Source organism: Pungitius pungitius, chromosome 16 (assembly GCF_949316345.1).
Source record: "Pungitius pungitius chromosome 16, fPunPun2.1, whole genome shotgun sequence".
In the NCBI taxonomy this organism is placed as follows: Eukaryota; Metazoa; Chordata; class Actinopteri; order Perciformes; family Gasterosteidae; genus Pungitius; species Pungitius pungitius.
Window position 1 is genome coordinate 18794258 of NC_084915.1, and position 26802 is coordinate 18821059.

Consider the following 26802-nt stretch of genomic DNA (forward strand, 5'->3'; position numbering starts at 1 on the left):
ATTGCATTATACTGTACTACGTCTCAGAGATAGATATATTTAATTATACTGTACTACGTCTCAGAGATAGATATATTTAATTATACTGAACTACATCTCAGGGGTACATATATTTCTTGATACTGTACTACTTTTTAGAGGTACTTGTTTTGTCTCACAGCTTTCTAACGTTCCCTTTTATCTCCAGATGTTTTGATGTTGCTTGGTGTATCATGGTTAAGGGTGCTGGAGTACGGGGAGGAGTCTGCTATTGGGGCGGCGAGGAGCGTGCGGGGGGGGGGGTAGTTATGTATCGTGTCCCTCAGAGGAAGTCTCCCTTCTTCATTGTGTCTTGAGACCTTGAGAAGAAGAGAGATGAAGCTCAGTTCTCTGCTGCTGTCGATCGCCCTCAGCTGCTGCTCTGCCAAAGGTCAGATATACGTTCAATATAAATATGTAACTCTCTATTATATATAACTGTATTAAAAATACATAACTCATCTGTATTATAGACATAGGACTATTTCTTATGAATATTTAAGTATTTATCATACGTATATAATCCTTATTGCAAATGTATACCTCTTTATTATACATAAATAACTTTATTATTAACATATAGCTCTTTATTATTATTATATAACTATATTACCAATATATACTATTTATTTTAAATACATAACTCTTTATTTTGAATATACAATTCTTTATTACAAATATTAAACCGTCATACTTCAACTCAGTGGAGGCTGGCCAATACAAAGCAATGGGGCGTCGCCCCACAAGCTGCGCCTTCCTTGAACCCCATAAAAACCAAAAGACAGGAAAAGATAAAAAATGAAAAATGGCAATATTTGTGTTTTTAAAACATGAAATGTACCAGTAATATTTGTAAAATATGATATCAGCGCAGAATAACTGCTTTTCCTGCATGTCCTGCTGTCTGTGCGTTCTGGCTGCATGAGTTTAAGGTTGCCCGCAGCAGGTGGGTCTAAGAAGCAACTCAGCGAATTGCTGATTAATTAAAAACAGTTGATGTACAGTTCAGCCAATAGGAACCCCGCAACTTGGGGCAACTGTTTTGACCCATGCTTTCACGTTCTCGTCTGGTATCGACAGGCGGATGACATTCTGTAGGAAGTAACGAGCATGGGTAATAAAAATAAGATTGTCAAAGTGTTATTTGCTACTTTTTTATTCTGTAGGAAATAATACCTTAGTTGAAAGAATTGCCTTAATTTATTCACATGCCCTACCTACTAGTCTAGTCACACTTCCACTACTAGTACCATTTATACAAGTCATACTTCTGCCACTTGTTCATCTGAGCTACTACTACGGCCGTTTATAGAAGGTCTAATACTACTCATTGCACTAGCCTTAATACTACTGCTAGTAATATGCCTAATATGACTACTACTACTGCTTATAGGCAGTGTTGTGCCTGAACGCGTTCATTGAACGATAGTTCATGAACTTGTTCATATTTTGGGTGAACGTGAACTGAACGTACTGTATTAATGCCCGATGAACGTCACTGTGCACTCGTTCATTCTGGTGTCTGAACGGCGCGTTCTTTCAGGTTAACGTTGTTCAAATAGGTTACCAGATTTCTATAGAAAACACACCGTAAACGCGCCTTAATAAGTAGCGGAAAAAACACCCGATCTGGCAGCACCAGCCACCAGCCACCAGCCACCAGCCACCAGCGTCGCACTGTGCATGCGTGTAGCAAAGAGGCGGCGTATAATAATTTAAATGAGTTTTATGAAGTTACTGACAAGGTTGGTGAGGATGGGAGGAATCTGACCTTTCTTTGCAAACATTTGCACCTTAATGATAACTGTCGTGTTTTCATTCCTTATTTAAAAAAGACCATTCAAGCAGCATGTGTTTGAGAATGTACTGTAGGGGTGAACGCTGCAGCTGCTGCTAGTGTGGAGTGAATGGAGAGCAACATTAAAGCAACAATGTCCCCTCAATGCTAATGTAAACCCTGGTTGGATAAGAATTCAAAACTGGATATGAAGATGAAATCTGATGCATAGCTTCAGTGTTAAAACTGATCAAATAATTGCTGTCTGTGGTTCTGGGCTGTGGCATTAATTTTGAAAAATAATAGCTTGCAGCAACATATCGGAAAAAAAGAACTGAACTAGAACAAAATTGTGAACTTAGTTCACATTTTTAAGTTTGAACTATGAACTGAACTAGTTCATTTTAAAATTTGTGAACTGAACTTTGAACTAGTTCATGTAGAAAGTGAACTTTCCCAACACTGCTTATAGGTATACTACCACCAGTACTACCATTACTACTAGGCTTAATACAACCACTCACAGCGGTGGATGTGAACATGTTGGCATGGTAACCAGTTCCCTGACCACTCCTACAGTCCTCAACAAAGAAGAAGTGAAACAAGGAAGTGGGAGAAAGACACACACACACACACACACACACACATGGTATGATGAGTTTGTGTCCCGTGGTAGAAATGTGTTTCCTGACCCCCCCTCTCCCCCCTTCCTACCCTCCTGCCTCCAACTGTTGTACTTTAAAGTGACTAAACTCTAAACTATTCAATCAATCAATCAAACTTGTATTTCAGACTCACGGTCCAGATAGTACAAAGCCTTAAATAGAATAAAATACATACAATTCAAAATAGATGTGGTAGTTGGAACTGGTAGCCTGTAGTACCAAACTTTATGTTTGATGATTTCATTTCCAGAGATACTCCCCCAGCACTGCGCCATCTCGGTCACTTCAGTAATAACCTCATTGCATGAGTCTCTAAAGCCTTGCTTTTTTATTACTATCTTAATGTAGTTGGACTAGATATCAATGATGAAGAAAATAATAAAAAAATAATTTTAAATATTAACTTAAACATAACTTAATAAAATATTAGAAACATTTAAGTCATTGTTGTGAAACAAAACACAAATGCTTAACGTTTTATTTAGATCGTTATAGAAAAAAAGGTAACCCCTGCAAAGAAGAATAGATAAACTCACGCATCAAGACCTTCCACTTCCTGCCGCACAATGTGACAATCGTCAAGGTAAGAACAGACTCTTCCCTCTTGTGTTTAGGAATCATATCTAGCAATATTAAGTTGAGTGTTTATATATCTATAACTAGATAGATTACATTACATTACATTACATTACATGTTATTTAGCTGACGCTTTTATCCAAAGCGACTTACATTGCATTATAACCCATGCATTACATTTTTGCCTGGGGAGCAATTAGGGGTTAGGTGTCTTGCTCAGGGACACTTCGACATGGCAGATGCATGTTATAGAGGAATGTAAAATCACCTATGATCATCAACTATGAGAGCCTGTAAAATTTCTGGCTAAGCTATTCTAGAATTACTTTCAATAAATAAAGTAAATAAAATTAATCGAATGCAGTATTCAAGTTGCTGATATCATTCCTTGCAATTTGCTATTACTAGCTATCAACTAGCTACTATATTATAATTTTTTATACAACATTCATTATTATTTCTTTTTTATTTAGGTGCATAGGTAATCTTCGTAGTCAAGGTTTCGGAACAAATAACAGAGAAACACAGAAAGCTCTCTGGCATTACTCAAAGTATGGAAGTCTGAGTTTGACAACTGTAGCACCATCGTACTACAGTGCTACAGTAATACAGTATGTTGATGATCCGGAGTCAGCCAACCAAAGGCTGTATATGTGCAGGGTCAAACGTTCATTGAAGTTTATGGTTAATAGTTTGTGGAAGAAAATGTCCAATAATTCAAGGGGGTAAATGGTCTACAGCTCATGGAACTTAATGGTAAATAGTTCATAGAAGTTTATTCAAGTTAATGCTTAACAGTATACGGAGGTTATTAGTAAATTAAGAATGGAAGTTCTCTTAATAGTTCATTGAAGTTAATGATCAATATTTCATTGAAGTTAATGGTTAATAGTTCATGGAAGTAAAAGTTAGATAGTTCATGGGTGTTATTGGTCAATAGTTCATGAAAGGAAATGGAAAACAGTTCATGGTGAAGTTCATTATATTCATTCTAAGTTAATTATATATTATTTTATATCATTTGAGCCTCTGGCTTGTTTCTAAAGTTAGATTCATAACAGAAAAATCACTGTATGTTTTGAATTTTTGACTTGAATAAAGAAATATTCTGATTGTTCTTTGGTGTTTATTAATCATTTTTATGCTGTTCAAAAACTATAATTCAACATTGCTATCAGGATTAGCTATTTCAAAAGATAACAACTTGGTTGACTTAAAAAGATAAGTTAATACAACAAGATGCTTAGTTGAGCTAAAGGATGTTTACATCTTGTAAGTGAACATATGTTAACATAAGTGTTAAATAAAGTGTATACTTTATTTAACACTATATTCGTGTTTGTACAACTCAAGAAGTCAATACAAGTTTGTTGAGTAAACTACTTGTTTTAAGTTGTCTCAACTACAATTAAGGTTTTTACATTTTGAAATGTTTTACAGGTATCAATAAAAACTAAAATACCGTAGTCACCTCAACTATTCATTCTAAGTTAAAGGAACTAAATTTCTTAATTTACCTAACTTAACATTTTCATTTACTGATTATTTTAATCAGAACTAAGCTCAATATTTTTTAAAGTGAGTCTATAACACATGCTTAAAAGAATAAATACATGGTTGCAGTGTCACACATTGGTTTAGACACCTGTCAATCAAAGTAAACACACATCTCTGTTGTGTAAGAAGTTCTAACTTCAGAGAAGTTCTAACTTCAGTCTTCACTGCAGGTGATCACCATGACAACCCGCCCGCTGCTATGATGATGGGCGCCGCCCAGTCTACCGACCAAGCTAATGTCAGCCCCGCCCCCCGGCTGTCGGAGCTGGTTCAGGATCAACAGTTGGACACGCTGTGGAGGAAGGAGGTCCTGGACCTGCTCACACAACTGGTCCTGGTCCAAAAGGAGATGGCCCAGCAGCAGGTCCAAGTGGTGCAGCTGCTCAACGTGCTGGGAACTCAGGTGCATTTACTTCAGTTTAGTTTAAATTGAGACCGATTTTAGTTTACTTTATAATTGCTTGAGATAGAGAGTACTTCATCTCAGGTCTAGTTTAGTAGAATTTGGATAAAGTTTAGTATGTTTAGTAAGTTTTGATAAGGTATAGTTTAATAGAGTTGAGATGAATTTGAATTTTTCTCACGTCTAGTTAAGTTTAATTTAGTTTAGTTTGATTTATCTCCGGTTTAGTTAAGTAAAGTTTAGTATACCAGAATTTAGTAGAGTTTAGTTAAGTAGATCTAAGATGAGGTTAAGTAATGTAGTTTAGTTAAGTATAGTTTATCTTAGCATAGCACAGTATAGTTAAATAGAGTTCAGATAATGCTAAGTGAGTTCAAAGTGAAGTTTGAAGTAGATTGTAGATAGTTGAATTAAGTAGCGTATAGATGAAGTTTAGTTTAGACACATTTTTAAGATTATGTTGCCTCTACCTTGATGCTGTCTTTAACATTAAACTAACATCTTTTTCTCAGGGCTCTCAGCAGATCCTGGACCTGCAGAAAATGGCTCGTCTTCAGAGTCTGCTGGTTGAGAACCATCAAGCTTTACTTCTGCAAACGTCTCGCATCTCTACTCAACTGCAGGAGATCAACAGGAGACCTGCCTCCTGCCAATGAAATGCGCTGGTTCTTGACTTGCAGGCAATGGGATCCTCAGGTTCTCCACTAGCAGCCAATGGGATTCTCTAGTTCTTTACAGCTCCTCTGCTTATGCACTCTAATCATTACTAATGATTTACAGTATGATGATAGATACGAACTTTAACGAAACATTTAATCAAAACTAATTACAACATCTAAGAATAAAATAATTGATTTCAATGTTTCATTAAATAAAAGTGAACATGTGTATTCTCTTTGTCTTTTCACCTGTTAGGGACATCAGAGGACCCTGACAGACAGGCTGGCAATCAGCTTCTTTTTTTATGATGTGTTAGTTATGTTCTGTTGGTTCCATTAATAAATTAAATCTGGTTTGATTATATTTATGGTGGTTATTTGTCTGTCTACTGGAGTACATCAAGTTCTGTGATGGATCTCTGAGACCCACGGGCCTATTCTGGTTCTGTACAGCCTCCTGTGGTACTGTTTGGTGTTAGTCGCTGTGAGTGTGCTAAGAGGCTAAAGAAGACATGATGCTAGGCAGGTGATACAAGGTTGTTTGATCATATATTATTATGAAAGCTCAAAAAAAAAAGACTAACTCTCAATCGGGTATGAAGGTAAACACCCTCCCGTCTGTTTTTAGGTGGTGCTCAGGTGTGCAGCTAGTAATTGTAACCACACCCACCATCACAGGTTTTGTAATCAGTGCTGCAGAGATAGACTGATTTACCATTTGTTTGTTTCAGACGATCCAGATCCTCCGTCCATCCGCCTAAACTCCGCCTTCCTGGCAAACCAAACGGAGGTGCGTCTGACAGCCGGCTCTGCCTTCAATCTCAGCTGTCATGGCAAGCGTTCGATGCGTTTGACCAGCACTTCGTTCCGTTTGTCCTACCGGGACAGACCACAGGACCCAGTGGTGGTCAGCAGGTCGGACCCCAGACACACCGGGACCTACTACTGTAGATACATCAACCAGAACCTGGAACACCTAGACACTTGGATACACCTCTATGTCACAAGTAAGAGTAGCTGTGTCCACTCCCCAAACTAGTCCTGGATACACACTTATGGGCCAGAATGACCTGGAAATAGTGTTAGTGGCTGCCATGTTAAGAGCTGTTTGAATTCCCTAAATGCTAAGGAAATAGCTCCTTTAGCATACGAAAGGAAAGCAGATAATTCTGATTGCGGAACAATTCCTTGCGGCGGCAATATTTAAATAGTTACGCATCATTTGGCCGTTCACAAGAACTAATGATCATGACATAGAAATGCAGATCACGTGAATAATGGTTTAACTCATGATTAGTTGCAGCTTTGATAATAAAGTAATACCAGTAATAGCTGGTTGTTTATGTCGTCTGAATGACTCAACACTGTAACAACTCATGAAGGCATCTAAGATGCTTCTTTGTAGCCGCTACAGACTGACGTCACCAACATGCGTCTCCGTCCATCAACTATGTAGCTTAGTGGAAGCGGAGTCAGATTCCCTAAACAGCGTGGTTGTCTTTTCCTAACTCCTCATGAATTCTCCTAACCATCTTTCCTTGACCCGATTATGTTTTCCACAGAGGTCAAGGAATAGTGGTTAGGAATAGACGTTAGGAGGTCATTTTTATTAAACTATTCGAATCCAGCCAAGGAGTAGGAGGACTAGACTTAAGTCTTAGCAACTCAATTGTCATGGACCCCTGCTACTATCAATTGTTTTTTCAGCATTAGTCATCATCTGTTAAAAATTACCTTGGAATCACACAATGTTTGTCTCTCTCGCAGACTCAGCCGACCCTTCCAGCGTGTTTGTCACACCTTTCATCCTTAGTCCCTCTGTTGAGGAGGGCAAGGACTTCCTCTTCAGGTGTCTGCTCACCGACCCGTCCGTCACGAACCTGACACTGCAATCAGCAGGCAGTGAAGGGAAAAACGGCTGGGGCCTGCCTCGGGGAATGAATGTGACCTTTGACCTTAGGAGAGGAGCTCTGATTCGAGACCTCCACAGGTCGTTCAGTGGACGCTACGTTTGTTTGGGCTGGAGGGACCAAAAGCAGTTCAGGTCCAAACCTGTCGATCTGTTTGTGATCCCAAGTAAGACCTTTCTATCAGCCTCCCTCTGATCCCCTTTTATATATGTCCCCAATAACTTGTCCGTCTTTCTTTCTGTCTGCAGAGCTCCGTCACCCTCCCACACTGTCTGTCAGTCAGCATCAAACGGTCCGCCTGGAAGGAGAGAGATTTGAGGTCACCTGTGTGACCAGCAACCCCTCCCACTTCTACAACCTCACTTGGACAGACCCAAACACAAAGGTCAGGGGTCTCCTGCTCATCTCTAAACGCGTCACACTATCTGTCTTGATGTTCATTGGTTCCTTCCAGATTCTGAACGTAAGCCTCAGCCGTTGCTATGGCAACGGCCGCCTCCACATCAATAGCACGGTGACAGTGTCTGCTGTCAGCCAGACGCACAGCGGGACCTACACCTGCACTGCTGTCAACGAGGCCGGGCTCGCCATGGCCACCGCTCAGCTTAAAGTTCTGGGTAATGTAAGATATTTTTGGCGTGTTCAAGGATTGGAAGCCCGGTCGGGGATAATTTAGCACAAATCAGCCAAAACAACTTCTCTCGTTCTGGTAAATTTATTCATCAGATCACAGGTCAAGTAAAAGCGCTGCGTTTGCAAAGGCAGGAGCAGTTCAGGCAGCACGCAGGCTGTAGGAACAACTAACTAACATCAGCAAAAACATCATGTTTTATAACCCAAAAGACAAAGAAAAAGTTTCTATTGGCCCTAAGCTGGAATGTAGGAGGATCTGTCACCCCCCTGCATCCAAAGATCTGGTCACATTCAATGTGCAGACCACCTTGCCTAACGTAAACAATGAACACAGTATGAGTGTTGTATGAAGTGTGGTGTGGCCCTCCCCCCTTATCTTACACATCTGCTGCTAGTTGACCCGCAGACCTTGCTTCCTAAATCAGGACAGAAACAGTTCCCATATATGTAACACAAAAGCCTCTGTCTATAAGTATGTTATCTAGTTCTTAACGACATTAGTTAGAGCATCCCTCCTTCCTCCAGATGTCTGGCCTTGCTAACACATCCTGTTCGCCCCCCGACCTTGAATTCTTCAGCAGAACAGGAAAACAATTTTCTATCTTAAAACTAAGAAAAAAGCTTTTGATTATCAATCCCCCTTTTTACATAATTCATTATGTAAACCAAAAAGAAAATCAAAAGAAACTACTAAACTAAATCTAATCTAATAATCTATATCAGTAGGTAATGGGTGAATGCAGCAGTTATGGAAATCCCTAAACATTAAAAAACACTAGAACCTATATCAGTGTAGAGGGTGTATGCAGCAGTTGTGGAAATCCCTAAACATTAAAAATCACTAGAACCTATATCAGTGTAGAGGGTGTATGCAGCAGTTGTGGAAATTTCTACACATCATAAGAAATACTAGAAAATCTCTATCACATCTAAACCGAGTATAATAGACACAGAAATACATCCTAGCCCCAAAAAACTATCACACCACCTACGTGTATACGACCACTATATGATGTGTGCAACAGTTAGCAGATCACGCAGACAGGAATGTTGAACCTAAAAGGGTCTCTTCTTCAGGTCCCTCGAAGTCGGTTCTCCTCATTCCTATCTCCTCTCCAATCTCCTCCGGACCTAACAATTGGATCCTTTCATGTATCAAAGCCATCTGGTATGGCAGGGGCATTTTAGAATCTATAGCCGTGGTGATGACCTTGAGACTTAGTTGTTTGATACAGGGGATGCAGTAGCATCCACAAAGGACAAATACCACTATTGCGATTACTAAAGTCAGAAAAACTGACAGGAAGAAGCCCTTCCAGTGTCCGAAGTGTCTACTAAACCAATCTCCGATAGCGCTGTCTATGCCAGAGTGTTCAGCTAACTCGACAGACATGGCTCTTAGTCCATGTAATGCTCTAGTAAAGGATCCATCTGGGGCGGTGTTATTGGGGATAAAAGTGCAGCACGCTTGGCCAAACATCGCACACACTCCTCCTTTTTCAGCTAATAACATGTCCAAAGCCATTCGGTTCTGGTAAGTCATCAATGAGGTGGCCGATAGTTGGCTGTGCACCCCGTCCAGAGCATCTCTAGTCATATTAGTGAGGCGCTGGATATTGAAATGTACATAATTTAGTCGATCTACGTTTTTGTTTACAGTTACAAAAGGGGCCAATGACTCCCATCCGGCCACTATTTGATTCGTTAATTTGTATTGATCAGGTACCCCTCTCGGCACCCCAATAGCATCGAAATAAATTGGGGATCCTTCTGTTAGGCTAAATTCTCTTTTACTGCGACTGAGTGAGTTACGCCTTTTTGCCTCGTTATTCAATGTTTCAGCGGTCATTGGAATTATTTTAAGCGGAACGATGAGAGAAACTGAGGTGCATTTCCCCTGCCACTCAGTTGACAGTACATTAAATAATCGCCTTCCGCCGCAGTACCAGTAGATATCAGAGCGGGCTAGGGTCAATTTGGTCATATTGGTCCAGGTGGTTACATCAATTGTCACATTGCACCATGAATCAGTTAAAGAACCTACGTCTAGTCCCCCTTTTAGATGCTTAGTGAAACAGATATAATCGCCAATTATGGGAGTGAACATGGGAGGGATCGCTTGTGGTGGTGATCCTGGATAAATAGTTACCCACGACTTGCAACCTTCACTTGGATTCTCTTTAGTGTGTAATTCTATCAGGCAGTCAATGTTATCGGCCTGGCTAAGAACCGAGGGCACTGTCCACAGGCTGGGTCTCGCACCTGCACAGGCCACACAGTCAGCGGAGTCCATCTGCTGGGACGCAGTTGTGATCCAGTCCACCCAGTAATTTGTCTGGGAGAACCCCGTCTCTGCAGAAAGTTTGTCATGGATTACAGCTAGATCTTTTGTTATATTTTGGCCTTTTGGGTTTTCGGTGACTTCTTCAGTCTCAGCAATAGCGGGTTTCCCCTGAATGTCAGGTGTGACGTATTTGAATTTAATCAGAGCCAATGGATCTTTATGAGCTACATCTACTCCTATAACCATGTACCACTGAGTAGGATCACTCTTCTCTTGCGCCATACTGTAATAGGTGCCCACTTCTCGTGGTGCAAATGGTGACTCTATTAATCCGCTCACAGAGATCATTAAAGGATTGTACCCCTTATCACTAGCCCCCGATTGATCTCGAATCAGGGTAATTGCTTTTTGTAAATCCACCCCCGGAGTTCTACTACCCCATTGTGTCTTAAAAGAAGGCGATGAATAGCCATATGGGCCTGTGTTCCATCCTACCATGTCCCAGGTTGTACACCAATGATCTATGAGCCTCCCCCAGGGGAACAGACACATGTATACATCATATCCCCTCCACTTCTGTTCATCTGGTCCACATCCAATCAGTGAGCATAGATCTACTCGGAACACTTGGGTTCTGTAGGTCTTTTTCAATTCTAATGTCACAACCCCGTCCTCCATGCGGTGTGTACCCACGGCTCTAACCCTCCTATGAAGTCCCCTGCTAGTTTGGTCTTCTGCTTTTAACTGAGGCACGGTCAGATTGTTAACATTTTGTTCTAGGTTCTTCAGCTGTAATTCCCACCAGAGATAAGGCAGAAACACTACCAGAGCGATGAAAAGGAGCACTAGTCCTGTGTGAGCCCTAGTACATCCTAGAGGAGTCCTCATGATCTCGGAGCTTGATTAATTTTTAGGATGCTTCTAAATGGATGTCAATTATTATTACGGCAATGTTTATTAAAGAGATGCTTTCTTCCACCTCAAGGGATTATTTCCTTATGGGAAACCGGAAAACGACTCCCCCTTTTAACAACGAAAAACGGAGTAGCGGCTCCTTAGTTTACGGATACCAACATTCTGAGTCTCATTTACTCTATATTCCTTGATCTTAACCGATATCTGGGCTCGTCTTCCTCCTCGGGCTCTTCTTCTGGAGGGACAATGGGTTTGACACAATCCGACTGTACTTCTTTTGACAGCAGGGACAAGTCTCTCCTGACTTCGGCCAGGGTCCTTTCTGTTGGCGGGAGAGAGCGAGTACAGTGCGTTTTGTGTATCCAATTACTTAATTTGTCCTCTTTTAACCACACCTTCACACAGTGTGTGGTTACTTCTGCAACCTTGTATGGACCTTCCCAGCGGGGATCAGTCCAACTGAATCTGGCTACTTTCCGTAGTACCCAGTCATCCACCTCCACCGGTGCACACTCTCCTTCTTCTTCTCCAGAAAGGATCTCTGTCACCTGTTGAGAGACACTCATCACAGTATTATTCAATATTCTCATGTAGTCAGATATTTCCACATGTTGGTACTGCAATGGGCTGACAGTGGTAGGCAATGTGGTTGTTAATGGACAAGGCATCTTTCTTCCTGTTAATACCTCATGGGGGCTTATCCCCAACTTAGAGTTAGGACATGATCTTATCCCATACAGCACTATTGGCAGGGCTGCCACCCACGTCAGCTTCGTTTCAGCACAGACTTTAGCCAAACCCTCTTTTATGGTTCTGTTAGCTCTCTCAACTAGCCCTTGAGACTGAGGATGATAAACTGCCCCGAATTTATGTTTGATCCCAAACGTTTCCTCTATTTCATGTAGTTCAGCGTTGGAGAAGTGGGAACCATTATCCGATCGTATAACTTCTGGAATGCCAAATCTGGGTATTAGTTCTCTGGTCAGCCATTTTACCACATCTGCTGCTCTTTCTGATTTTGTGGGGATCGCCTCCACCCACCTAGAAAAAGGATCAACGCATACCAACAAATACCTCTTGCCCTCAACTCGATTCTTCATTCCCATGTCTGTGAAATCAATTACCACCTCTTTCCATGGTGCCATAGGGGCAGGGAAACTTCCAAGTCCAGCCTTCAACGCCGCCTTCGGGTTGTGTTTACAACAGATCTCACATGTTTGGACATAATATTTAGCTATGTCGGTCAGGAACGGATGCCACCACTGTTGGGAGATTAACGTTATCATACGTCCACTGGCACCATGTCCACGACTATGGGCCTCCTGGCACAACATATTCAACAATACTGCCGGGGCCACTACCTTCCCCTCGTGGCTTCTCCACAAACCTTCACTGTCTTTGCTGGCTCCCTTGTTTAGCCAGGCTTGCTTCTCTGTAGGTGCAGCTTGTTCCTGTAACTTCACAACATGTTGCAAGTCTAGCTTAGCACTTTCTGGATCCTCCGTTTTTTGCATCATTTGGTTTCTCGACGTGTATCCTGCTGTGCGCTTAGCCGCCTGGTCTGCAGCATTATTACCTCTAGCTAACTCCGAGGCTTCTGTCTGATGTCCCCTGCATTTCATGACTGCTACCTGCTTTGGTTTCTTTAGTGCATGGTATAAATCTAGTAGTGGCTGCAGGTGTTTGACAGGAGTTCCATTACTAGTTACAAAACCTTTTCTCCTCCAGTGGCATAAATCGATGTGGACTGCTTGTATAGTGTAGGCAGAGTCAGAATAGATATTCACTCTTTTGCCTTCTGCTGCTTTGCACGCCTCAGTCAGAGCCATCAACTCTGCGGTTTGTGCTGAAGCAGGCTGAGGAACTATGCCTGTTTTGATTGTTTCCCATCCCCTGTTGGATCTGTGTACTACAGCATATGAAGCAACAAGTTCTCTGTCTGGTGTCTGGTGACTATGGCCGTCGCAGTAGTAAGTGTCATCAGGGTCAGTCAGCGGCTCCTTTTCTAGCGTCGCATGAAGTCTCATTTCCTGGTCTGCTATTTCTGCACACACATGCTCCTCCCCATTTCCCATCTGAGCTGCCATGTTCCTGGTTGTGGCCTCATAATGTATGTGTGTTTTGGTCAATAGGCTTTGCAGAGCTGATTGTCTTGCCGCGGAGAGTGTGAATGCGTTTGACTGTAAGAATGCAACTATTCCATGTGATGTGTGCACGATAGTCTGGTGTTCCATTGTTATATGGGCCGTTTTAATCAATGCTCTTCCAATAGCAGCTATGTGTCTGACACACGTGGGATGCCCTATTTCCACGTTATCCAGCTTACCACTATAGTACATCAAAACCTTACGATCTGTGTTATCCCCCCCCTTTTGAAACAGAACGGAATTCACAAATCCGTTCTTTTCATCAACATCCAGATGAAAGGGTTTTGAGTAGTCAGGGGGGTGCAACGTGGCTGCGCTGGCCATGGCCTGCTTAGTGGCGATAAATGCAGCCTCTGCCTCCTGAGTCCACTCCAAAGGCTTTGAGTAGTTTCTATAGCCTGCACCCAATATCAACGCCCTCAAGGGGGCCACCTGCACCGAGAAATCAGGTATAAAATTCTTGCTCCATGTTACAAGCCCTAAGAATTTCATCATTTCCCTAACCGTCGTGGGCCGAGGATGTTGTAAAATGGACGATTTTTGCGTTTCAGTCATAGCTTGCCCTGATGGGGACACAATTCTCCCCAGAAAAGTCACCTTCTGTCTCCCGATCTGCAATTTCGATTTAGACACTTTGAAGCCGTTCCTCTGTAACCACTGCAGCACTGTTCTGGTGGCGGACATAATTGTTTCTGAGCTAGGCCCTGCTAGCAGGATGTCATCCACATATTGTAGTAAAACCACTCCTTCTGGTAGTTCTAAATCGGCCAAGATTGTCTTCAGAACATGGTTAAAAATTGATGGAGAGTCTACATAACCCTGTGGTAACCGCGTATAAGTATATTGGCGCCCCTTATACGTAAATGCAAACATCTGTCTCGAGCCCACAGCCAGAGGGACACAGAAAAAAGCATTTGCCAGGTCAATGCAGGTGAACCATCTTTTATCAGGGCCTATTGCATTTAACATTGTATAAGGATTCGGAGTGTCATAGTGAGTCGGTACTACAACTTTGTTTATGAGCCTCAAATCATGCACCATTCTATAGTCAGGCTTCCCAGGTTTAGGGACCGGATTAATCGGGGTATTCCAGGGGGACCCCGTCCTCTCCAATACACCTGCCTGCAGCAACCCTTCAATTGTTCTTTCTATCCCTGCCGTTTGTTCCTCCCTTAAGGGGTACTGGGGACGGTAAATTGGGACCGTTCCGGGTTTTAATTCAATTACCACTGGGGCCATTGGAATCAATCCCACATCAGCTCCCCCTTTTGTCCAGAATGTATCAGGAAAATCATCTAGCATGAGCTGTGTGTTCTCATGGTCAGTATTTTCCCTACCATGTGTGCGGCTTAGTAGGTGTTTCTCTGGTATTAGTTTTACTTCTGAGGTATGTGCAATACGATACATGTCATTAGCCTGAGAGTAATGTAAGTTAATATTTTGGGTGGGCACCCAGTCCGTGGCATCAACCCCTGCTTTAACCATCGGCCCCATGTTCTTAGCTTCTCCTCCGCTTTGGATGAGCAAGGTGATGTGAGGAGCAGAGGTCTCTTGTAGCGCATACAGAACTTGTAACTCAGAGGTAAGTTCCACCGCAGCTGCCACACCTTGTTTCCCCACATAAATCTCTCGGACCTTCACAGCAGGATGTCCATGGACCTCGCTTTCAAACTCAAGTCCACTCCACAGGGTGTCATAGTTCTCATCAGGAGACAGCGAATAGTTCATCGTGCAATGAGGAGGATCCACAGGTGGTTCATTCTGGTGTAATACCTTGAACCATGGGCCCCAACGGTGGACAGTCTCATGCAGAACAGTTTGATCATAATCCTCCACTCTCCCCCACCAGACCTCTGCCTCGTCATTCAGCGTCTGTTGAACTTCAGCTTGCAGCAACTGGTGGCCATAAGAGTGGGGTGTGGCACATCGTTGTCGTGTCCCATCCGGGAATGTTACAGTGATACATCCCTTCGTCATTTGCATGACAATATTTTGGGAACACAAAATGTCTCTTCCCACCAGGTTAATCGGGCAGGCAGTGGAAATCAAAAAGGATTGGTCAAAACAGAGCGATTTCCATTTGCACGGGACTTGAATAGAAAGTGGCCACTCCTCTGATTGACCCGAAAATCCGATAACTGGCACAGTATTCCTTGATGGTGGCAGTGGCGTGTTTATTGTGGAATACCTAGCACCCGAGTCCAGCATACATCTGTAATCTCTTCCGTTGATTGTCAGAGACACCATGGGTTCTGGAAACAGGTTACCGTCAGCCGTCGGATCTGGGCACCCCTATGGCATTTGCTGATGACCTGGGGCCTGATGCCGCAGGCTATTACTCTGTTTTTGTGTATGTGGTGCTTGTGGTGGATAGATATCATAAGGGTATTGAGCTGAGTTGGACTGAGGCCTCTGACCCTGAGGTGCTTGGGGGCATGCTTCAGACCAATGTCCGGGCTGCCCACAGATAAAACAATTTCCCTGTCGTTTGAAGCGCCCTCCATTAGTTAAAGCTCGGCCACGATTTCCCCCTCCCCACTGTCTTCTCGATTGCCTAAAGTCACCGTACAGTGGGGCCCCCATCATGTGTTGTGGTTGTGGGGCATAAGGCTGGGGATAGTAAGCCTGTGGAGGAGTGTACGCAGCCTGTTGTGGCTGCTGGTAGTCTGGTGCACATGGGAAAGGAGGGGGGTCTGGATAAGGGCCATATTGAGGTGGCCCCTCCCCCTGAGCTGGTGCTGTTGTTTGGGACATCTGTTTGGCTTCAATCTTGCCCTGGTTCACCTTTTCTCTGCCTTCCTTCAGCTGTGTTTTTGCCAATTGTAACTGGATATTATATAATTCACCCTTTTCCTTATCATATTTTTCTTTGCTCCGGTCCACATAGTGTCTAATCTGTGAGGACCAAGCATCAAAGCTCATGTCAGACAACCCCACTATTCCTCTAAGCTGGGTCTTTATTGTCTCCGAGACAGATGACTCTATGGCGCCGCGAAAAAGAAGCTCAGTTCTGTGATCTTCCATGGCATCTTCCCCTAACTTGTTGTCCCATAATTCTCTGACTCTCCTTAAGTAACTGTTTCCACCCTCACTGTCGTGTGGGGGAACATATGTGAGTTCAGTAGTAGCCACCTTCACAGGATATTGGAGTCTGAGCTTTGGCCAGAGCACTGACACCCAGTCTGCCAGAGGCTCCCCGTCAGGGAGGTCAGAGGTCCCAGCTTCCCCCTCCAACTTCTGGAGTTCAGCCAGTGAGGCACAAGCCACAAAAATTCTTCTAAGATCCCCCAGGCCGGGAACACTACCCGCACACTGAGCAAGGAACCCACGAATCCACGCTGCACCACCCTTCTCTATTTTAGGTAATTTAAGCTTCATCATGCTTATGTCTGACAATGCAAGTGGCGCATATGTTGTTTTTTGACTTCCGTCTCTACAAATAGCTGTTAACAGTGGCAATTGATGAGAGGTCGGCGCATTCCGTCTGATTTTTAGCTTAGGTTTCAAATCGTTGCATTGATGCACATTCGCTCCGGCTGCATTCCCCTGATAATATCGGTTCCTATTACCTCTTAAACCCCCTGTCTCATGACGCTCCATCGGAGTAGATGACTGTGGCTTTTGTGATTCTAATGCTGCTTCATGCTCCTGAAATTCCTCGTCCCAATCATCTTCCTCTGACTCAACCTGCCTCCCCTTCTCATCCTGTCCACGCCGGGTGATTGATTGCCGCTCAGCCCGAGCTATGACTTCTAGCAGAGTTTCCTCTCCTGCAACCCGACGTCCGTCTACATTAAATGAGGTCATAGGTCGGTGCTCTTGCCGCTTTCTTATGACTGTTGAATGACCCTGTGTTGTGTTAGGATCACTCCTATCGTCTGGCTCCAGCTGGGGCCTGTCCTCCAAATATTGTACCGTCTCTGAGAGAAAAGCAGAAACCTTGTCTGCCCCTTCATCCTCTTCATGTGGGTATGGAGTCACTTGTAACAAACCTTTCTGAACTACCAAAACCTGAGATTCTCCTGGATTAGTAGCTTTCCCTTGCCTCAGTGGCATCTGGTGTGTTTCATTTAACAACCGATTAGCCTCTGCATATGGGCCTGTGGTGTAGGGAGGAGGTGCACTAGGTTTACAAACAGTCTCTTGCTCCTTTTTCTCTCCTGCTTTGGTTTGCGGCAACTGCATTGCCGTCTTACTCACAAATACCGCATTTATTTCTCCCAGAAAAGTTCTACAGTCCACTAAGAACTCATCTGCCTTTTCTGCACTTTTCTTCTCTTTTCTACAAAATTTCCCTTTAACAGCAAGGAGCGCATGCGCTTGGTCTTTTCCTCTTCTCGCCATCCTAAGATGGATCTGCAGCTGCTCGCCTGTTGGTTGAGAATCTGTCTCCCTTCCAAACATTCCTCTTTCCTGCATCTGTGCAACCCACTTCACATATTTTTTTGTTACGCTTTTCCTATCTTTTTCTAGGGTTTTATCCATATGTCTCTTGTAAGTCTTAAATAGGGCGAAACCCAGAGTGCCTTCTTTACACCCCTCCCATATCGTTATGGTTTCCTCCATTTTCATCACAGGTTATTTTATTTGTTCACACGTGGCTTTTGAACACAAGAGAAAGGACGCAATGCCCAATACTGTGAACCCAATCAAGAAACTTCTACTGTATTAGAGGAATACAGCGCTCGATTGTTGAGGCTTATAACACCAGTTCACCTGTATTGTTTTATTTCTCTCGTGTTTATACCACCATCATTTAACTATGATTTTCCCTTTTACCCTTTAATACATATCCCCACAGATGTGTAATCCGGTCAAACACTTTTCACTGTCAGATTCTCAGTCCTTTTCAAGTCCTGATCCACACAGCTTCCAGGTTTGGTAAAACACCAGGAGTTACACCAACCACCCACACATTTCCCAGTATGAAAAATAACAAATCTTTCCCTGTGTCCTTATTTCGTCATCTAATATTCTAACCTGCCAGTCCCCATATCACACTAATGGGGCTGCAGGACCAGAGGTACCTTTCAACTTGGGTTTTCTTCTGACTAATGATTAACATAAATTTAAAAAAACCCTGCTCTAATCTAAACTGCCAGTCCACGACATACATACGTGCAACTGCAATCACCAAAGGGACCGTTTCAACTCTGGATTTCTACCGACTAAGAGTCGACCTCAGGGAACTCAAGTGAGCCCCGTCATTCCTTTTTAAACTCTATATAATTACCTAAAGTTCCCTACCCGCTGGGTCCCTACTCTTACACTGAATCGCCAGTCTTTACTGCATGCGAACGTAACGATCTGCGATCACCAGAGGGACGCAAACTTCAACTCTGGATTTCTAATGACTGAGGGTCGACCTTCGATAGCTCAAATGAGCACCGTCGTTCCTTTTTAAACCCCCTTATTTTTAATTAACTAAATCCCTACCCGCTGAGTCCCTACACTTACACTGAATCGCCAGTCTTTACTGCATGCGAACGTAACGATCTGCGATCACCAGAGGGACGCAAACTTCAACTCTGGATTTCTAATGAGTTGACTTCAGGCAAACTCCTTATATATATAAAACTAAAATCCCTACCCTATGGACACTCATTTACCTTCCCTAATGTTGAATTCAGTGTGAGTATGTGCTTATACTTTACATGTGATCAACAGAAAATTTCCAAATTTAGTTTTAAAATTTAGTGGTCTTATAACGACCTTTTTCAGTCAATGGACAGAGACGAATTCTGCAGTTGACAACAATTTTTTAGATGTGTCCAATCACAGACATTCTATTCATTTAGAACAAAAGGTTGTCTGCTCACCTCTTTCCGCTGTGGGCGCCCTTGTTGTCAACGCTGAACCACGCCGTCGTTCCTTCAGCTTGGTCCGGAAAACGGACACCCCCGTCTCTCTTTGTCCAGGTCAGCCAATCACGTCGGGACGTCACCAAAATTGTAAGATATTTTTGGCGTGTTCAAGGATTGGAAGCCCGGTCGGGGATAATTTAGCACAAATCAGCCAAAACAACTTCTCTCGTTCTGGTAAATTTATTCATCAGATCACAGGTCAAGTAAAAGCGCTGCGTTTGCAAAGGCAGGAGCAGTTCAGGCAGCACGCAGGCTGTAGGAACAACTAACTAACATCAGCAAAAACATCATGTTTTATAACCCAAAAGACAAAGAAAAAGTTTCTATTGGCCCTAAGCTGGAATGTAGGAGGATCTGTCACCCCCCTGCATCCAAAGATCTGGTCACATTCAATGTGCAGACCACCTTGCCTAACGTAAACAATGAACACAGTATGAGTGTTGTATGAAGTGTGGTGTGGCCCTCCCCCCTTATCTTACACATCTGCTGCTAGTTGACCCGCAGACCTTGCTTCCTAAATCAGGACAGAAACAGTTCCCATATATGTAACACAAAAGCCTCTGTCTATAAGTATGTTATCTAGTTCTTAACGACATTAGTTAGAGCATCCCTCCTTCCTCCAGATGTCTGGCCTTGCTAACACATCCTGTTCGCCCCCCGACCTTGAATTCTTCAGCAGAACAGGAAAACAATTTTCTATCTTAAAACTAAGAAAAAAGCTTTTGATTATCAGTAATAACACAAGGATGAGAATGTGATTTTCTCACAACACCCAGATCCAAAGATCTTATTTAACTATATTTAACTACAGGTTTTTTAAATATGTTTGTGTTGTTATAACTGAATAAATAGTATTTATCATGCTTGTGTTCATAATAAAAGAGGGACAGAGATAATGTTCACAGTTCAAACTGGTCCTTGTTAAATTTAGTAAAATACCGAAAAAAAACTAAAAATTAAGATTTAGTTTTGGATTTATTTCAATTTATTGTACCAATATGCCAGTTTCAGAGAACAATTGAGAAACAACAAGATATCCTGTGGGCATAAGAAAAGAAACAATAGATACATAAGGAAGAAGAAAATAATCTGTTGGAACAGATTAAAACTACAGCCATGTAATAAATCGATCCAGAAGCTGCGATGAAAAAATACAGTGAAAAGAGAATGATATTAACTCTCTCCTCTTCTTCCTCCTCCTCCTGATCCTTCTCCCCAGACGGTCCCTACCTGAGGATCTACCTGCAGCTAAGTGAATCTGACACTCACACCAGAGGGCTTACCAAGGCCCTAGCTGCTAATGTTAGCAGCATGCTACAAGCAGAGCTAAAAGCTAACATTAGCATCCATCAGCTGGGTGTGAAGGGGGATAGCAGTAGCAACGTTAGCGGCACCAGCAAGCTGGAGGTGCATGAAGGTCGAGATGTGACATTGACATTCGTGATCGAAGCGTATCCTCCAATCAGGAGCAAGCACTGGACAACAACAACAGGCGTCAATAAGGACAACAACAACATGATGTACCGGGAGAGCTACACCGCCAACGGCTACAGGTTTGCATGCTAACAGAGACAGGCCCGCCCCACCAGTAGGTTCGCCACCCGTCCCTTAAAATACGGAATCGTCCTGTATTTGAGCATGAAATAGCGACCGTACAAAAGGTGGCAACCCTACTCACCAGTGAGGAGGTGCAAATGTGATGGTGTATTTGCTACAGGTCGGAGGCAAGCTTGTTGCTGAGGAGAGTTCGTCAGGAGGATCGAGGTCAATACTCGTTCCACTTTGACAACTCCTTCTTTGATGGATCGCAGAACATCGATCTCCGTATCTACAGTAGGAAGCATTTTCTCTTCTTCTTGTTCCTGCTCTTCTTCGGCTTTTTCTTATTCTTCCTCCCTGAACCTCTTCTTTCTCCTTGTCCTCTTTCCCTTCCTATTCCTATTTTTCCTATTCCTATTTTACAGGTACTAAAACTTTTATCTGTAAGTGATTTTCACCAGAAATATGTTTTTTGCATTAACTTTGTTGTTATTCCTATTTTGTGTTTACGTCACTTCTTGTCTGGTGAGGTTAGCCCCGCCCCTTATTGAAACCCTCTGTGCCTGATCACCTCATATAGTGTTTCAGTAGTTATGTTAATCCAAATAGTTTCTTCAGATTCTCCAGAAGCAGTTGTCAGTCTGGAGAACGACACGCTGACCTGCAGCAGTTCGGGATACCCATTACCCACAATCCTCTGGTTCACCTGCCCCGGTTTGAAGGATACGTATGTACCAACCAGCCGCACACATATTACATTTTCAACCCTTTTTTTTACATTTTGCTTGGGGAGCAGTTAGGGGTTGGGTGTGTTGCTCAGGGACACTTCGACATGGAGCATGGAGCAGTCACAGTTCAAGCCACCGACCTTGCGGTTCCCAGCACACCCTGTCTGCTCCATGCGCCACCGCCGCCACACGTTATTGATTCTGCATAAATAGAAGAGAAACATTCGAAGCAGTTCATGTGTTCTACTGAGTATTTATATACCAATATATGGATGAAGGGTTTTGATTCATGTCAAGTACCAATATTCATCCTTTCTATGTGTATTCCTAATATATCAAATAAAGATTCAGATAAGCATAATAAATTAGAAGCCAACAATGATCAAATAAAGAAGCACTAAACATTTCACTCTTCTACTCTTCTGAAGGTGTGGAGTCATCACCAACTATCAGATTACTCCTGCTAATGTGACCTCACAGGAAGAGGAAGTGAGGTCACACCTGACCCTCCCTCTGTCCCATGGGGATTTCACCGTGGAGTGTGTAGCCTTCAACCACGTGGGAGAGTCTCGAGAGCGCTTTCACCATCGTAGGTGTCTCAGGGGAAACTTATCAGAAGAAGATCGATGCGATGATAAATGCGCTTCTGGGTTTCAGGCTCGGCAGGAGAAGATCAACGGTTCTTCTCTCCAGCTCTGATTGGGGCTCTGAGTGCCACTTTGCTCCTCCTCCTCCTCCTATTGGTCGTGTTCTACAAGTGGAGACAGGTGTGTTTGTTAGTCAATCCCAGGCAACATTGGGAAAGAGATGGGGTACACCATGGAATGGTTAGGCGAAGTGAGATAAAGGGAAGACTTACAGACAGGGAAACATAACACTATATACATATAAGTATATTTGAAAGTGTCCTAATGGGTTTTAACTTTACTCAGCGGTTCCACAATCGCTGAATATTTGCTTGTTTTTATCAATTTGTCTTTTGGATAATGATCCTGACACCCGTCTAGTAAAAAGTTATCAAAATCAAGAGGTTTTGTGCAACTACCTGCGCGTGGCCTGGCATCCATTTTGGTCAATTTCGCATGAAAGTTAAAGCAGTTATCGGTGCCTAGGCAAACTCAAAACCCTTGAAAGGTTCTGTCATTGTCTTGGCTAATGACATTAAAGAGCTGATGTGGAGTTTTGGCTCAAAAGTGGTAAACTGCCTCCATAGCGCCCCCTGGCAGTTTAACGAAGCATGTATGAATATATTTGGACACAACAGGAAGACTTTAAAAACAGTCTCCTAGGACAGTGGTTCTCAACTTGTCTGGCTCCGGGTCCCACCTTTACCCCTTAATGACGAGCCGCGACCCAATTCGATCAGTCGACGGGCGGGGGGGTGCGCTAGCGGTGTCGCCGGGGGGGGGAGGTGCTTCCGCGTTCTAATTGCCGCGCTGACTGAAAACATGGACGGACGAGCTGCATTAGAGAAAGTCCCTTCAAAATAAAATCCCAGGATGAAATTTTTTTTTTTTACTTATTTTTGGCCCGCGACCCACTACAAACGGGTCCGCGACCCACTAGTGGGCCGGGACCCACCAGTTGAGAAACACTGTCCTAGGACCATGCTCTAAAAAAGTCTGATAATATATTTTTTGTGTGAATATTTGCTCTATTTTTTGCACTTACTATACGCTATACTTTAACAAACTCTTGGGACTTCATCACAGCCACTTCAAATTTTGCCTCAACAATCCAATGGCCTTGGTATTTAAAAGTCTTGTAATTGGTTGAAAATGAGGGATTCGCTAACCCCTGTGCATTGGAATGTTTTTGTAAACTACACAATACTTCTCTGTGGAGCAGAAGTTGTGTGATTATCTCCCATTATATATTTTAGTGACTTTCTTAGTGGTTTAGTACTGTAGCCTAGTGGTACGGTGTTTTGAATCCCACATCACTCTATTTTTTTCTTTTTGACCGAGTGTCTACTTCTACTCAATCCAATGGTTTTTACTTCACATGAGTTGAGAATTCTCCCTAGAGGAGCAGCACACTTTTCTCCGCAGCAGAAGATATGTGTAATCAGCTCTTATTCTCTGCCATGACTCTATGGAGTACATCTTAAATGATTTAAACTCTTTCTGGATTTGTCCCAGTACAGCAAGGTCATAGTGTAGTGGGTTTATCTGGGATTATTGGTGGAGGTCCTGGGTTCAAATCCCAACACGGACTAATGCACGTCAGGCAGCCAACCAGACACGCAAGTGGAGTCCCGTTCATTGCTGCTGGCAGCTTTAATTATTATTGATATCAACACCATAAATAAACAAAGAGATAGAGCAGAGATATTGATCCTCATTATTCTTGAGATAAATATTTTCAATTATTATGTCAGGATTGGGAATTAGGACTCAAACGCAGACTTGTCACTTTTCCTAAACAAAAACACTTTGGCGAGAGCGAAAAACCCAGGGATATACATGTAGCGACTCACCAATAATAATGAAGAACTATCAATGAGAAGAGGGACACACCTGGTAAGGTGCAGGTGATTGGACACAGGTGGAAACAATCAGGGACACTGCAGACAGTCACACTCATAGAGGAAAACACCAGGAAGTGAAGTCACGCCAGAGACACAAGAGGCAGGAAACTACAAAAGGAAACAGGACTTGAACCCACACTGTGACAAATTAGTTTGATAAGAATATGTCAACGGGAGATCTGTCAGTTCACACAATAGAATACTGTGTATTCAAATAATCAAAACCATATGACGACATCATCAAAAATGTGATGATGTCATCAAACAATATGTATGGCGATGTCATCCAGCAATGTAACATTTTTAATGAAAGAAAAATCTAACAAATTGAATATGCTTTGTTTCACCGGATGCACTTATTTTAGGTTTATTGATGAATATCTCATCAGATTTTGTTGCATATCTGATCAAATTATGTATTATAACTGATCAACACAGATAATGACCCTAACCTGTAATTGCTTTTTGGTTTTCATCAGATTATAACACCATAATAAAGTGTTATAAGAAATTCGTTAGAATTCAATTTTGAGTGTGACACTAAATAAAAAATAGATGTGAAAATATTTGCAGTGAAAAGATAGATTGACGACAGCCAATTTGAATCGTGAATAGTGACTTTATTTTATGACTTTAAAACCACCAAAAATGCTCATCTTTGAAATGTTTAAGGAATATGAAGTTTCACAATTTTGTAAACATCTCTTATCTTCAAGAACTAAAATCCGTTACTTTTGTCACAAAAGTTTCACATTTTTCCACTTTCCTTTAGAAACCCAAATATGAAATTCGCTGGAAGATTATTGAGTGCACGGACGGGAACAGCTACACCTTTATCGACCCCAGCCAGCTGCCCTACGAACAGAAGTGGGAGTTTCCCCGAGACAAACTCCGCCTCGGTACGTTTACCAATATTTTACCTATTATACTCGATTGTGATCAGAATAGAAATCCATTATTAATGAGGTGAAAGATTGATCATTAAGTTTGATCATGAATAGTCATGAATAGTCTTTCGAACCAACCTCAGCTGAGAAGATAAACTTTGCCCTCCTCTCTGTCTGTCAGGTGCTGTCGTGGGTTCGGGGGCGTTTGGAAAGGTCGTTGAGGCGACCGCCTACGGTCTTGGAACCGGCGATGCCACACGTGTCGCAGTGAAGATGCTCAAACGTCAGTCCTCAAATCTTCACCTTCATTATTGATGAAACATTGTTGTGTTGATTAACATATAATCCATACACACACAGCGAGCGCTCACTCAGAGGAACGAGAAGCTCTGATGTCAGAGCTGAAGATCCTCGGCCACCTTGGTTACCACGACAACATTGTCAACCTGCTGGGAGCCTGCACTCAAGGAGGTCCGCTGATCTGAAAATTATAAGAGATAACTGATAAACCCATCAGGTGAACCCTCTGACCTTTGACCCCCCCACCCTCAGGTCCCATGTTGATGATCACAGAGTACTGCAGCCATGGGGACCTGCTCAACTTTCTGCGAGCTCATGCTCAGGACTTCATGGCGTCTGTTTTGAGTGTGGATAAAGTGGAGGAGGAGGTCCTCTATAAAAACATGGCCACCCAAAACCCTCGACTGAGGAGGTCAGAATCAATATGTCTATCAATCGCTTAGTTGATATTATTATTGTGGTTGTGATCAAAAGGTTTCACTTTTTCTATCAATGAATGTGAAAAAAAGATCCTTTACATTTTCGATGGTTCTGTGTTTTCCCTTATCACCTGTGATGATGTCACTGTGTGTGTGCTTGTCTGTGTGTAGTGACAGCGGGATATCATGCTGTTCAGATTATCAGGAGATGCAGCAGGGTAAGAGCCCAGGTAAAATTTACTTTACTTTACCTGTAGTTTTTGTCTCTGTTGGCCATCTTCTGTCTGACTGACTGTCAGACTCTCTCTGTCATGTGTGTCTGGTTTGACTTTCTATCTAATCATCTGTCTGTCTGTCAGCCTGTTGGACTGACTGTCGCATTGTCTCTCTTTCAGGTTTGTCTGTTGAAGACCTCATGAGGTTTTCCCACCAAGTGGCTCAGGGCCTGGACTTCTTGTCCACCAGGAATGTAAGAACCCAAAAGACACATTTTGCCTTTCTAGACTTGTTATGACCATCAACTTCATAAAGCAGACTAAATGTCCTCACTAAAATCGGTCTGTCTGTCTTCCTGCCTGTTCGCCACCCAGTGTATCCACAGAGACGTAGCAGCTAGAAACGTCTTGCTGACAGACCGTCGGGTGGCAAAGATCTGTGACTTCGGTTTGGCGAGAGATATCCGCAATGACGACAGTTACATTGTACAGGGAAACGTCAGTGTTCGAACTCTGCTTCACCTGTTAAAACAAAGAGAAATACACACAACTAACCATCAAAACATTTTTTATGTATTAATCATGTTTCTGGCCGGAGCATATGTCTTTTATTTTGAAATGTTGCTGTATTTGTTTTGAAAAGGCCCGTCTCCCGGTGAAGTGGATGGCTCCTGAAAGCATCTTTCAGTGCGTCTACACCGTCCAGAGTGACGTCTGGTCTTACGGAGTCTTACTGTGGGAGACCTTCTCCCTAGGTAACCACTGGATACTAAGA

General features: G+C 42.8%; 1 protein-coding gene across 3 annotated transcripts in view; it reads left to right on the forward strand.

Moving 5' to 3' along the window:
* The first annotated feature begins 303 nt into the window (after positions 1-303).
* The window catches only part of csf1rb (colony stimulating factor 1 receptor, b), a 28318-nt gene continuing 1819 nt past the window's right edge, over positions 304-26802 (forward strand). Inside the window, exons 1-19 of one of the 3 annotated variants that reach the window (XM_062558019.1) lie at positions 304-409; positions 4765-4997; positions 5510-6663; positions 7424-7732; positions 7815-7951; positions 8021-8183; positions 20629-20962; positions 21127-21242; positions 21567-21675; positions 22105-22265; positions 22334-22443; positions 24979-25105; positions 25275-25376; positions 25454-25564; positions 25646-25805; positions 25984-26042; positions 26208-26281; positions 26403-26525; positions 26671-26782. In XM_062558019.1, the coding sequence (XP_062414003.1) occupies positions 6501-6663; positions 7424-7732; positions 7815-7951; positions 8021-8183; positions 20629-20962; positions 21127-21242; positions 21567-21675; positions 22105-22265; positions 22334-22443; positions 24979-25105; positions 25275-25376; positions 25454-25564; positions 25646-25805; positions 25984-26042; positions 26208-26281; positions 26403-26525; positions 26671-26782 (2470 nt within the window). In that variant the 5' untranslated portion in view covers positions 304-409; positions 4765-4997; positions 5510-6500. The remainder of the gene's footprint in view (positions 410-4764; positions 4998-5509; positions 6664-7423; positions 7733-7814; positions 7952-8020; positions 8184-20628; positions 20963-21126; positions 21243-21566; positions 21676-22104; positions 22266-22333; positions 22444-24978; positions 25106-25274; positions 25377-25453; positions 25565-25645; positions 25806-25983; positions 26043-26207; positions 26282-26402; positions 26526-26670; positions 26783-26802) is intronic. The other 2 variants (XM_037467727.2, XM_037467728.2) reach the window with 2 other exon arrangements.